This window comes from Eptatretus burgeri, chromosome 6 (assembly GCF_056783735.1).
Source record: "Eptatretus burgeri isolate ZD-2024b chromosome 6, Ebu_testis_v1, whole genome shotgun sequence".
NCBI lineage: Eukaryota > Metazoa > Chordata > Myxini > Myxiniformes > Myxinidae > Eptatretus > Eptatretus burgeri.
Genome location: NC_140966.1, coordinates 111,839,846 through 111,853,809, shown reverse-complemented (window position 1 = coordinate 111,853,809; position 13,964 = coordinate 111,839,846). Strand labels below are relative to the sequence as shown.

The following is a 13,964-nucleotide window of genomic DNA, read 5'->3' as shown; positions in this document are numbered from 1 at the left end:
TAACCCGTGTGCTCGATGAGAGGTCCTTCGTCGACATTTACGATCAAGACATTAGAAAAGCTTTCAATCAACCAATGCCTTCTCCTCAAGAAACATAGTAGCTATGGAATCGCAGGAAACGTCAAGGAGTGGCTCACTACGTTCCTTACCTCTACGCGGTTTAGGGTCCGTGTTGACGGTTTCCTCTCTGACAGGGCTCCTCACCTAGTGGTGTCCCTCATGGCTCTGTCCATTGGTGCTCTCCTATTCACAATCTACATGAACGACCTGCCCGACCACCTTGTCGGCCAACGCCTGCTCTTTGCCGATGATGTGAAGCTCATCTGTAACACGATGGAGGTCCCGACTGCAGAGAGACCTCAACTCCATCTCTGAATGGGTAACACTCTGGGAACTGCATCTTCGCATTTCAAAATTCCAACACCTGCATTGAGGTAGGGACGATGTATCAATTTTATCCCAACAGGATTCGTCTGAGAATACCTTTCCCATCGCCGTAGCATGGTCCCCAAGCCTCCAACGCGACGTCGTCAAAATCGAACGTGTTCAATGGTTGTCGGGCTCCTTGCCCTCTTGTACCAAAGGAGACTTTACCGCCGAAACCTCTTCTCCATGCAGCGCCGGCGCCACTGAGGAGATCTTATCAAGGTTTTTAAGATTCTGTGGAATCCTGGCATTGGCTTAGCGGTTAGGGTGGTGGCTTGGTATCCTAGGTTCCTGAGTTTGATCCCTTGGCCGTTGAATTAACACCAGGGGGTTGACTCAGCCTGTCATCCTTCCGAGGTCGATGAAATGAGCAGCAGTGTACTGATAATAGGGGCACAGCATCAGCAGCATCACCGCGTCCCTAACTGATGATGCAACCAGCAGGAAAAAAGGCCGCACACGAGAGGGGGAGAAGGAGATTGTGTGAGGTTATGAAAATCTGTGTGAGGTTACGAGGTTGTGAAAGAACTTCCACTCCTCGGCCTTTTCCCATGTGATCGTGAACCGACGGCATGTCCTCCCTTCTGATGTGGTTCTCGTACCTGAACCATCGATGGCTGTGTTTAAAGGTACGCTGGATGCTGTGTGGGCCCAGCTTGTCCCAGACATTATTTCGCCTTTTCGTCATTAATAACACACCGTTCGATTCTTACTCTTTTTGTACTAATTGTTGTCTGTTTATTTCAAATACTTTTGCCGGCAACATAACAGAGGCTTTGTCTGCACCGAGTTGATTATGAAATGGGCACACGACTGCACGGATGTACCTTGTGGAACCCACCCATGAAAATGATCATCATGGGGCCGACGGCCCCTCAAGGATCAATATCCACCATGACGATGACAGACCTAGACGCACGCACGCACACGCACACACAATGTACTGGTATGTACTTCCAAAATCTATTTCGGATCATCAGCTGGGCACCGTTTATCATAGAGGTTTCGATCCTTTCAGCCCAGAACCTCTCCAAACGGCAGGTCCACAACCACGGTCACAGGTCCATATCAGTAGATTCCTCAACATCAATGGACTCACAACTTCAAATGTAAACAAACACAGCAACGTAACATAATGTTATTGAAACTTATTTATTTAATTATTTGTTATCCCCCGCCAACCAACGAAGTTGGCGGGGGATATAGAAATGGGTTCCGTCCGTCCGTCCGTCACATTTCGTTTCCGGAGCTTAACTACAAATCCCCTCAAGATATATTTACGAAATTTGGTACACATATCAAGCAAGTGGTGAACTGGTGCCTTTTGATATTTTCTAATTGATAGGTCACATGGTTTGGCAGCCATGTTGGATTCAAGAAAAAAAATATTAAATAATATTTTCTCTGGAATCACATAACCTAACGAAGCGAAAATTTGCAACTATCATCTTCCATCATGTCTGCATACATAGTAAAAATTATGACATCACAAGTCACATGGTTTGGCAGCCATATTGAATTTACCCCAAAAACCTTTAAACATCTTCTCCAGAAAGGCTGGTCAGATCAAGGGGAAACTTCACATAAGTATTGCACACACTTAGGGAATACAAGTTTGTTAATCCTCATTTACTATGGCGGGGGATATCGAAGACTTTGTCAACAGATGCTAGTTATTATATCAAATGCAATACAATAGGAACTTGTTTACACAAAAATCAACCAAACTTAAATAGAAGGTGATGATGGAGTCCTAAAGACCTTTTCACAACACCTGATCAAACAATCAGCCCCAAATATCCTTTGTTCAACATGATGGTAAAACCTTCTCAACACATTACACAAAATCATCCTTCACTGAACAAATCCTTGTGATTTAGTGAACAAATTGTGCATGCGTTTTGTTACGTCTGGCTTCTTTCTTGGGACTACTGTGCATGAATTGCTCTTTATTTTGACGCACGCACGCACCCCCATTCCCCTTGTTTATTATTCCCTGACAATGCACTCCATGTTCTCGTGCTTTGTGAACAATTATGTAAAATAATATTTCCCTCCCCTCTGCAGGATTTCCCCACGAACATAATCTCGATCACCATTGTTTACCTTACACTTTCTTCCAGGTATGAGTAACTCCATCGGCCTTTCCGCGGCCCCACATGACTGTCCTCCCACAAGTAACTCTATCGGCCTTTCCCTGGTCCCACATGACTATCGTCCAACAGGTAACTCCATCGGCCTTTCCCCAGCCCCACATGACTGTCCTCCCACAAGTAACTCTATCGGCCTTTCCCCAGCCCCACATGACTGTCCTCATACAGGTAACACCATCGGCCTTTCTCTGGCCCCACGTAACTGTCCTCATACAGGTAACACCATAGGCCTTTTCCCGGCCCCACATGACTGTCCTCATACAGGTAACTCCATCGGCCTTTCCCCGGCCCCACATGACTGTCCTCATACAGGTAACTCCATCGGCCTTTCCCCGGCCTCACATAACTGTCCTCACACAGGTAACCACATCGGCTGCCACATGACTGTCCTCACACAGGTAACCACATCGGCCTCCACATGACTGTCCTCATACAGGTAACCACATCGGCGTCCACATGACTGTCCTCATACAGGTAACCACATCGGCCTCCACATGACTGTCCTCATACAGGTAACCACATCAGCCTCCACATGACTGTCCTCATACAGGTAACCACATCAGCCTCCACATGACTGGCCTCATACAGGTAACCACATCGGCCGCCACATGACTGTCCTCACACAGGTAACCACATCGGCCGCCACATGACTGTCCTCACACAGGTAACCACATCGGCCTCCACATGACTGGCCTCATACAGGTAACACCATCGGCCTCCACATGACTGTCCTCATACAGGTAACCACATCGGCCGCCACATGACTGTCCTCACACAGGTAACCACATCGGCCTGCACATGACTGTCCTCACACAGGTAACACCATCGGCCTCCACATGACTGGCCTCATACAGGTAACACCATCGGCCTCCACATGACTGTCCTCACACAGGTAACCACATCGGCCTCCACATGACTGTCCTCACACAGGTAACCACATCGGCCGCCACAAGACTGTCCTCACACAGGTAACCACATCGGCCGCCACAAGACTGTCCTCATACAGGTAACACCATCGGCCTCCACATGACTGTCCTCATACAGGTAACACCATCGGCCTCCACATGACTGTTCTCATACAGGTAACCACATCGGCCGCCACAAGACTGTCCTCACACAGGTAACCACATCGGCCGCCACAAGACTGTCCTCATACAGGTAACCACATCGGCCTCCACATGACTGTCCTCACACAGGTAACCACATCGGCCTCCACAAGACTGTCCTCACACAGGTAACCACATCGGCCTCCACATGACTGTCCTCACACAGGTAACATCGGCCGCCACAAGACTGTCCTCATACAGGTAACCACATCGGCCTCCACATGACTGTCCTCACACAGGTAACCACATCGGCCTCCACATGACTGTCCTCACACAGGTAACCACATCGGCCTCCACATGACTGTCCTCATACAGGTAACACCATCGGCCGCCACATGACTGTCCTCACACAGGTAACCACATCGGCCGCCACATGACTGTCCTCACACAGGTAACCACATCGACCTCCACATGACTGTCCTCATACAGGTAACCACATCAGCCTCCACATGACTGGCCTCACACAGGTAACCACATCGGCGTCCACATGACTGTCCTCATACAGGTAACCACATCGGCCTCCACATGACTGTCCTCATACAGGTAACCACATCAGCCTCCACATGACTGGCCTCACACAGGTAACCACATCGGCCGCCACATGACTGTCCTCACACAGGTAACCACATCGGCCTCCACATGACTGGCCTCATACAGGTAACACCATCGGCCTCCACATGACTGTCCTCACACAGGTAACCACATCGGCCTCCACATGACTGGCCTGCACTGCGTTCTCCCAGCTGCAGCGATTTACTTCGTGACCGTGTACTTATTTGATTAGTAAAACAAATGGCGGAATCGAAACCGCAGTCGGATCCCTTCCCTTCCCTCCCCTGATCCCAATTCCCAATTCCCTGCACGGCAAGCATGGGAAACCCTGACACCCGAGAACGTCAACCTACGGGAACGTGGAGATTTCTGGGAACACCAATCCACATCGGCTTGATCCCATTGGTTGTGCCAAGTGATGACGTCACTCATTCCGAGCGTCCTTCCTTTTCGTCTCTTCGCTCGCGCTCCCACGACTGGGAACGCGCCTTACTCTGAGGTGTATACTCGGACAAGTTCCAGCGCGGATGGTGTTCCACACTCATCGCCGTTCGAACTTTATACAAAGGAATAAAAACAATGTCGGTTCGGGTTCCGATTCGGGGTCGGTTCGGGTTCCAGTGAAAGCCAACTCGAGAAACTATCTTTTTTTTTGTATCTTTTGTTCGGTGTGCTGTTACTTCACACACGTGACTTGTTCATAGTGAAACGTGGTGAAGGTAAAAATCACATTTGCGAGGATGGGGATGTGACGCTGACCGATGAACGAACCCGTGTTACGTGGGTAACGGCGCGGAGATGGCGCACAGCCACGACATTCGCGTGGAGTGTGGTGGATAAAGATGTACCGATCAGTCGGACACATCGGGAATCCATTAGCATTCATCACGCCTTACCTGGAGTTTGAAGCACACCTGTAGTCCCGTGCACAAGCAGTCGGATTCTTCAGTTATTCAATTTCACTTCACAATGACGAAGATCAGGAAAACACATTTCGCGCGTTCTCAGTTGGCGGGAAAACGACCACGTGATTTATCTTTTCCTGTCCTGGTCTGGAAAGGAATGGGGGTAGGGGCGGGGGGGGAAGGGAGATATGCCGTCATAATATGTATAAGGCAATGGGTGCGTGATGGAGGTGGTGCGTGATGGAGGTGGTGCGTGGTGGAGGTGGTGCGTGATGGAGGTGGTACATAACGAAGGTGGTACGTGATACAGTTACGAGGTGGTACATAATGAAGGTGGTACATGATGAAGGTCGGACGTGATACAGTTACTAGATGGTACATAATGAAGGTGGTACGTGATACAGTTACTAGGTGGTACATAATGAAGGTGGTACGCGATACAGTTACTAGATGGTACATAATGAAGGTGGTACATGATACAGTTACTAGGTGGTACATAATGAAGGTGGTACGTGATACAGTTACTAGGTGGTACACAATGAAGGTGGTGCGTGATAGTTACTAGGTGGTACACAATGAAGGTGGTACATGATAGTTACTAGGTGGTACATAATGAAGGTGGTGCGTGATACAGTTACTAGGTGGTACACAATGAAGGTGGTACATGATAGTTACTAGGTGGTACATAATGAAGGTGGTGCGTGATACAGTTACTAGGTGGTACATAATGAAGGTGGTGCGTGATACAGTTACGAGGTGGTACATAATGAAGGTGGTGCGTGATACAGTTACTAGGTGGTACATAATGAAGGTGGTACGTGATACAGTTACTCGATAGTACATAATGAAGGTGGTACGTGATAGTTACGAGGTGGTACGTGATAGTTACTTGGTGGTACATAATGAAGGTGGTACGTGATACAGTTACGAGGTGGTACGTGATGAAGGTGGGACGTGATACAGTTACTAGGTGGTACACAATGAAGGTGGTGCGTGATAGTTACTAGGTGGTACACAATGAAGGTGGTACATGATAGTTACTAGGTGGTACATAATGAAGGTGGTGCGTGATACAGTTACTAGGTGGTACATAATGAAGGTGGTGCGTGATACAGTTACGAGGTGGTACATAATGAAGGTGGTGCGTGATACAGTTACTAGGTGGTACATAATGAAGGTGGTACGTGATACAGTTACTCGATAGTACATAATGAAGGTGGTACGTGATAGTTACGAGGTGGTACGTGATAGTTACTTGGTGGTACATAATGAAGGTGGTACGTGATACAGTTACGAGGTGGTACGTGATGAAGGTGGGACGTGATACAGTTACTAGGTGGTACATAATGAAGGTGGTGCGTGATACAGTTACGAGGTGGTACATAATGAAGGTGGTGCGTGATACAGTTACGAGGTGGTACATATTGAAGGTGGTGCATGATACAGTTACGAGGTGGTACATATTGAAGGTAGTGCATGATACAGTTACGAGGTGGTACATATTGAAGGTGGTGCATGATACAGTTACGAGGTGGTACATAATGAAGGTGGTGCGTGCTACAGTTACTAGGTGGTGCATAATGAAGGTGGTGCGTGATACAGTTACTTGGTACATAATGAAGGTGGTACGTGATACAATAACTAGGTGGTACATAATGTAGGTGGTACGTGATACAGTTACGAGGTGGTACATAATGAAGGTGGTGCGTGATACAGTTAATAGGTGGTGCATGATGGAGGTGGTACATGATGCAGTCACTCGGTGGTGCGTGATAGAGGTGGTACATGATGCAGTCACTCGGTGGTGCGTGATAGAGGTGGTACATGATGCAGTCACTCGGTGGTGCGTGATAGAGGTGGTACATGATGGAGGTGGTGTGTGATGGAGGTGGTACATGATACAGTTACAAGGTGGTGCGTGATGGAGGTGGTGCGTGATGGAGGTGGGATGTGATGCAATTACTGGGTGGTCCATGATAGAGGGACTCGGTTGATTCAACCTCTCATGGGCACATCGTGGCCGTCACATGTCACTTTAAGAGCGATCGTCTGTGAGACAGCTTGGTGAAAGTTCAAACTACAATGACGCAATCGCAACCAGGACACAACTCCACAAGGATCCCTGCTTCATTCTCGAGCCAGGAGGGGGCGCCATGGATCCTTCACAACTCGATGTGGATTGAACATTCTGGCCCAGGACCCTGTGCGTAAAGTAAACCGTAGATCTACCATGAAAATGATTATAGATTTTACCATGAACATGATTATAGATCTTACCATGAACATGATTATAGATCTTACCATGAACATGATTGTAGAGTTTACCATGAACATGATTATAGATCTTACCATGAACATGAATGTAGACCTAACCTTGAACATGATTGTAGAGCTTACCATGAACATGATTATAGATTTTACCATGAACATGATTATAGATCTTACCATGAACATGATTATAGATCTTACCATGAACATGATTGTAGATCTTACCATGAACATGAATGTAGACCTAAACATGAACATGATTGTAGAGCTTACCATGAACATGATTATAGATTTTACCATGAACATGATTATAGATCTTACCATGAACATGATTATAGATCTAACCATGAACATGATTATAGATCTTACCATGAACATGAATGTAGACCTAACCATGAACATGATTGTAGAGCTTACCATGAACATGATTATAGATTTTACCATGAACATGATTATAGATCTTACCATGAACATGATTGTAGATCTTACCATGAACATGATTGTAGATCTTACCATGAACATGATTGAAGATCTAACCATGAACATGATTATAGATCTAACCATGAACATGATTGAAGATCTTACCATGAACATGATTGTAGATCTAACGATGAACATGATTGTAGATCTTACCATGAACATGATTGTAGATCTTACCATGAACATGATTATAGATTTTACCATGAACATGATTGTAGATCTTACCATGAACATGATTATAGATCTTACCATGAACAGGATTATAGATCTTAACATGAACATGATTATAGATCTAACGATGAACAGGATTGTAGATCTTAACATGAACATGATTATAGATCTAACGATGAACAGGATTGTAGAGCTTACCATGAACATGATTGTAGAGCTTACCATGAACATGATTGTAGATCTTACCATGAACATGATTATCGATCTAACGATGAACAGGATTGTAGAGCTGACCATGAACATGATTGTAGAGCTTACCATGAACATGAATATAGATGTTACCATGAACATGATTATAGATGTTACCATGAACATGAATATAGATGTTACCATGAACATGGTTGTCGAGTTTACCATGAATGTGATGAAAGATCTTTCCATGAACGTGATTGTAGAGCTTACCATTAACATGATTGTAGAGCTTACCATGAACATGATTGTAGAGCTTACCATGAACATGATTGTCGATCTTAGCATGAACATGATTGTCGAGCTTACCATGAACATGATTGAAGATCTAACCATGAACATGATTATAGATCTAACCATGAACATGATTGAAGATCTTACCATGAACATGATTATAGATCTAACCATGAACATGATTGTAGATCTTACCATGAACATGATTATAGATTTTACCATGAACATGATTGTAGATCTTACCATGAACATGATTATAGATCTTACCATGAACATGATTGAAGATCTAACCATGAACATGATTATAGATCTAACCATGAACATGATTGAAGATCTTACCATGAACATGATTATAGATCTAACCATGAACATGATTGTAGATCTTACCATGAACATGATTATAGATTTTACCATGAACATGATTGTAGATCTTTCCATGAACATGATTATAGATCTTACCATGAACATGATTATAGATCTTACCATGAACATGATTATAGATCTTACCATGAACATGATTATAGATCTTACCATGAACAGGATTATAGATCTTAACATGAACATGATTATAGATCTAACGATGAACAGGATTGTAGAGCTTACCATGAACATGATTGAAGATCTTACCATGAACATGATTATAGATATAACGATGAACAGGATTGTAGAGCTTACCATGAACATGATTATAGATCTAACGATGAACAGGATTGTAGAGCTGACCATGAACATGATTGTAGAGCTTACCATGAACATGAATATAGATGTTACCATGAACATGGTTGTCGAGTTTACCATGAATGTGATGAAAGATCTTTCCATGAACGTGATTGTAGATCTCACCATGAACAGGATTGTAGAGCTTACCATGAACATGATTGTAGAGCTTACCATGAACATGATTATAGATCTTACCATGAACATGATTATAGATCTTACTATGAACATGATTATAGATCTTACCATGAACATGATTATAGATCTTACCATGAACAGGATTATAGATCTTAACATGAACATGATTATAGATCTAACGATGAACAGGATTGTCGAGCTTACCATGAACATGATTGAAGAGCTTACCATGAACATGATTATAGATATAACGATGAACAGGATTGTAGAGCTTACCATGAACATGATTATAGATCTAACGATGAACAGGATTGTAGAGCTGACCATGAACATGAATATAGATGTTACCATGAACATGGTTGTCGAGTTTACCATGAATGTGATGAAAGATCTTTCCATGAACGTGATTGTAGATCTCACCATGAACATGATTGTAGAGCTTACCATGAACATGATTGTAGAGCTTACCATGAACATGATTGTAGAGCTTACCATGAACATGATTGTAGAGCTTACCATGAACATGATTGTAGAGCTTACCATGAACATGATTGTAGAGCTTACCATGAACATGATTATAGATCTAACGATGAACAGGATTGTAGAGCTGACCATGAACATGATTGTAGAGCTTACCATGAACATGAATATAGATGTTACCATGAACATGGTTGTCGAGTTTACCATGAATGTGATGAAAGATCTCTCCATGAACGTGATTGTAGATCTCACCATGAACATGATTGTAGAGCTTACCATGAACATGATTGTAGAGCTTACCATGAACATGATTGTAGAGCTTACCATGAACATGATTGTAGAGCTTACCATGAACATGATTGTAGAGCTTACCATGAACATGATTATAGATCTAACGATGAACATGATTGTAGAGCTTACCATGAACATGAATATAGATGTTACCATGAACATGGTTGGCGAGTTTACCATGAATGTGATGAAAGATCTTTCCATGAACGTGATTGTAGATCTTACCATGAACATGATTTTAGATGTTAACATGAACATTATTGTCGAGTTTACCATGAATGTGATGAAAAATCTTTCCATGAACGTGATTGTAGAGCTTACCATGAAAATGATTGTAGAATTACCATGAACATGATTGTAGATCTTACCATGAACAGGATTTGTAGATCTAACGATGAACATGATTTTAGTTCTCACGATGAACAGGATTGTAGAGCTTACCATGAACATGATTGTAGAGCTTACCATGAACATGAATATAGATCTTAACATGAACATGATTATAGATCTTACCATGAACAGGATTATAGATCTTAACATGAACATGATTAAAGATCTAACGATGAACAGGATTGTAGAGCTTACCATGAACATGATTGTAGAGCTTACCATGAACATGATTATAGATCTAACGATGAACAGGATTGTAGAGCTTACCATGAACATGATTGTAGAGCTTACCATGAACATGAACATGGTTGTCGAGTTTACCATGAATGTGATGAAAGATCTTTCCATGAACGTGATTGTAGATCTCACCATGAACATGATTGTAGAGCTTACCATGAACATGATTGTCGAGCTTACCATGAACATGAATATAGATGTTACCTTGAACATGATTGTAGATCTTACCATGAACATGATTTTAGATGTTAACATGAACGTGATTGTAGAGCTTACCATGAAAATGATTGTAGAATTACCATGAACAGGATTTGTAGATCTAACGATGAACATGATTTTAGTTCTCACGATGAACAGGATTGTAGAGCTTACCATGAACATGATTGTAGAGCTTACCATGAACATGAATATAGATCTTAACATGAACATGATTATAGATCTTACCATGAACAGGATTATAGATCTTAACATGAACATGATTAAAGATCTAACGATGAACAGGATTGTAGAGCTTACCATGAACATGATTGTAGAGCTTACCATGAACATGATTATAGATCTAACGATGAACAGGATTGTAGAGCTTACCATGAACATGATTGTAGAGCTTACCATGAACATGAACATGGTTGTCGAGTTTACCATGAATGTGATGAAAGATCTTTCCATGAACGTGATTGTAGATCTCACCATGAACATGATTGTAGAGCTTACCATGAACATGATTGTCGAGCTTACCATGAACATGAATATAGATGTTACCTTGAACATGATTGTAGAGCTTACCATGAACATGATTGTCGAGCTTACCATGAACATGAATATAGATGTTACCTTGAACATGATTGTAGATCTTACCATGAACATGATTTTAGATGTTAACATGAACATGATTGTCGAGTTTACCATGAATGTGATGAAAAATCTTTCCATGAACGTGATTGTAGAGCTTACCATGAAAATGATTGTAGAATTATCATGAACATGATTGTAGATCTTACCATGAACAGGATTTGTAGATCTAACGATGAACATGATTATAGTTCTCACGATGAACAGGATTGTAGAGCTTACCATGAACATGAATATAGATCTTAACATGAACATGAATATAGAGCTTACCATGAACATGATTGTAGATCTTACCATGAACATGAATATAGATCTTAACATGAACATGATTATAGATCTTACCATGAACAGGATTATAGATCTTAACATGAACATGATTATAGATCTAACGATGAACAGGATTGTAGAGCTTACCATGAACATGATTATAGATCTAACGATGAACAGGATTGTAGAGCTTACCATGAACATGAATATAGATGTTACCGTGAACATGGTTGTCGAGTTTACCATGAATGTGATGAAAGATCTTTCCATGAACGTGATTGTAGATCTTACCATGAACATGATTTCGATGTTACCGTGAACATGATTATATATGTTACCGTGAACATGATTATAGATCTTACCATTATCTTGATTGTAGATCTTACCACGAACATGATTATAGTTCTTACCGTGAACTCAATTTTAGATCTTTCTGTGAACATGACTGTAGATCTTATATATAACCAGGAATATGATTGTAGATCTTATATATTACCAGGAACATGATTGTAGATCTTATATATCACCAACAACATGATTGTATATCTTATATATTACCAGTATCATGATTGTGGATCTTATATATTACCAGGAACATGATTATAGATCTTATATATTGTTACGGTTGTGGAAATTCACAGAACACCATTCAGGTTCCCCGAAGATCAGTTATGTCGATAAGTGTGTGTCCAGGTTAGATTTCCCCACCGATGTATAACGGGATTTATTCGTGAATCGGGCTGTGAACCTTTGAGGTAGTGTTATTCTTTCCTATCGTTATTTTAAACAACATCTCCTCACCACCTTCGCCACAACCGCCAACATCTCCTTACCACCTTTTCCACAACCGCCATCTCCGCAAACACCGCCATCTTTTCCCCAACAAACAACATCAACAAACGAACAATGTCTCCTCACCATCATCTCCACAAACAATGCCATCTTTTCGCCAGCAATGGCATCCACAAACGAACAACATCTCCGCTGACAAACACGAAGACTCCCTCGTTGGAGCGAAAGCCGGTGATTCCTACCATGTCCGCATTTGACGGCAAGATCGGATCAGAATGACAAAAGGGGACGAGCCAGCAGGGGGTGAAGGGTCGGAGGTGAAAGACCAAACACCACCCCGAACCCAATAAAAGGCCAGGCTGAAACGTCGAGAAACGAGTTGAGTCGGCAGTTCGGAGTGGAGCTCTGGAGTTCGGAGTCCGGAGTGGAGCTCGGTCGTTGGAGTCCGGTGGAGTTTGGAGCCTGGAGTCCAGTCAAGCCTGCAGTGCCGTGCAGAGTTGTGGGTCAGTGGAGGTGGCAGCAAAGTCGCCAGCCGGAGAGAAGTCGCCAGCCAGCGACATAACGGTCCGAGGTGATCGGGCCCCGGGACGGTCCGAGCGACGCTCAGGGGTGAGCGGGCTCTTAAGAGAGCATCAACTCCAAAATAGCAAGGCCTGTTCGCTCCTCTGAAGCGTCGTCGGCCAGACCCGATCGACCAGGCCGCACGGCAAGGCCTGGACCAACTAAGCTGCCATTACACCAGCTGCTGTGTTGACGTCGAGACATACGGAGGGTCTCCGACCCAAAGACCCATCGAGTCGTCTCCAGGGCGACAAGGTAACCTGCACGGCCTCGCGGAGCTCCTTTGGTCTTCCAAGCTCCGAGGAACATTAACGGCCCACAGGCCCTGTTCTCCCTTTTCTTTTCTGGGGTTTTTGCATGGAAGTCTGTGGCGCCTTGTCCGAAAAGTAGAATTGTTGTTAAGTGCATGTACATGGTAAAATAGACAACGGCTGTAGGTCTTTTTGCTCGTGTCCTGTCCCCATCCCCCCCCTCCATCCCCCCATTGCTTCATTGACTGCATGCATGTAAAATAAATACCCCGATTGTTTGAATATTCACCTGCTCGTTGCGTCCCTTCCTCCATTGAACTGCCATAATTGCGTTCGGAATAAATAGTTGGTTTTTAACACCGATAAGATAATCAGGTCCAATGGGGCTTGGCGATAATAAACCGCTCAGCAATCGCAGACGGAAAGAGCTGCTTAAAGCGGCTC

General features: G+C 43.4%; 3 protein-coding genes across 6 annotated transcripts in view; 2 read left to right on the top strand and 1 right to left on the bottom strand.

Moving 5' to 3' along the window:
- POLD1 (DNA polymerase delta 1, catalytic subunit) overlaps positions 1–4,809 on the bottom strand; it is a 58,491-nt gene extending 53,682 nt beyond the window's left edge. The window contains exon 1 of the mRNA XM_085887093.1: positions 4,591–4,809. Within this exon, the coding sequence (XP_085743219.1) occupies positions 4,591–4,669 (79 nt within the window). The 5' untranslated portion in view covers positions 4,670–4,809. The remainder of the gene's footprint in view (positions 1–4,590) is intronic.
- A 590-nt stretch (positions 4,810–5,399) lies between these two features.
- Positions 5,400–13,964, top strand: part of LOC147025633 (ETS-related transcription factor Elf-3-like) — a 43,633-nt gene continuing 35,068 nt past the window's right edge. For 2 of the 4 annotated variants that reach the window (XM_085886811.1, XM_085886809.1), the window contains exons 1-2: positions 5,400–5,439; positions 7,244–7,345. In XM_085886811.1, coding sequence (XP_085742937.1) covers positions 5,415–5,439; positions 7,244–7,345 — 127 coding nt within the window. In that variant the 5' untranslated portion in view covers positions 5,400–5,414. Of the gene's footprint in view, positions 5,440–7,111; positions 7,346–13,964 lie in introns of those variants that run through there. The other 2 variants (XM_085886807.1, XM_085886806.1) reach the window with 2 other exon arrangements.
- Positions 8,447–10,523, top strand: LOC147025634 (uncharacterized). The gene has a single exon (XM_085886794.1). It carries the CDS (start codon positions 8,453–8,455, stop codon positions 10,517–10,519), a length of 2,067 nt encoding a protein of 688 aa, XP_085742920.1. The 5' UTR covers positions 8,447–8,452; the 3' UTR covers positions 10,520–10,523.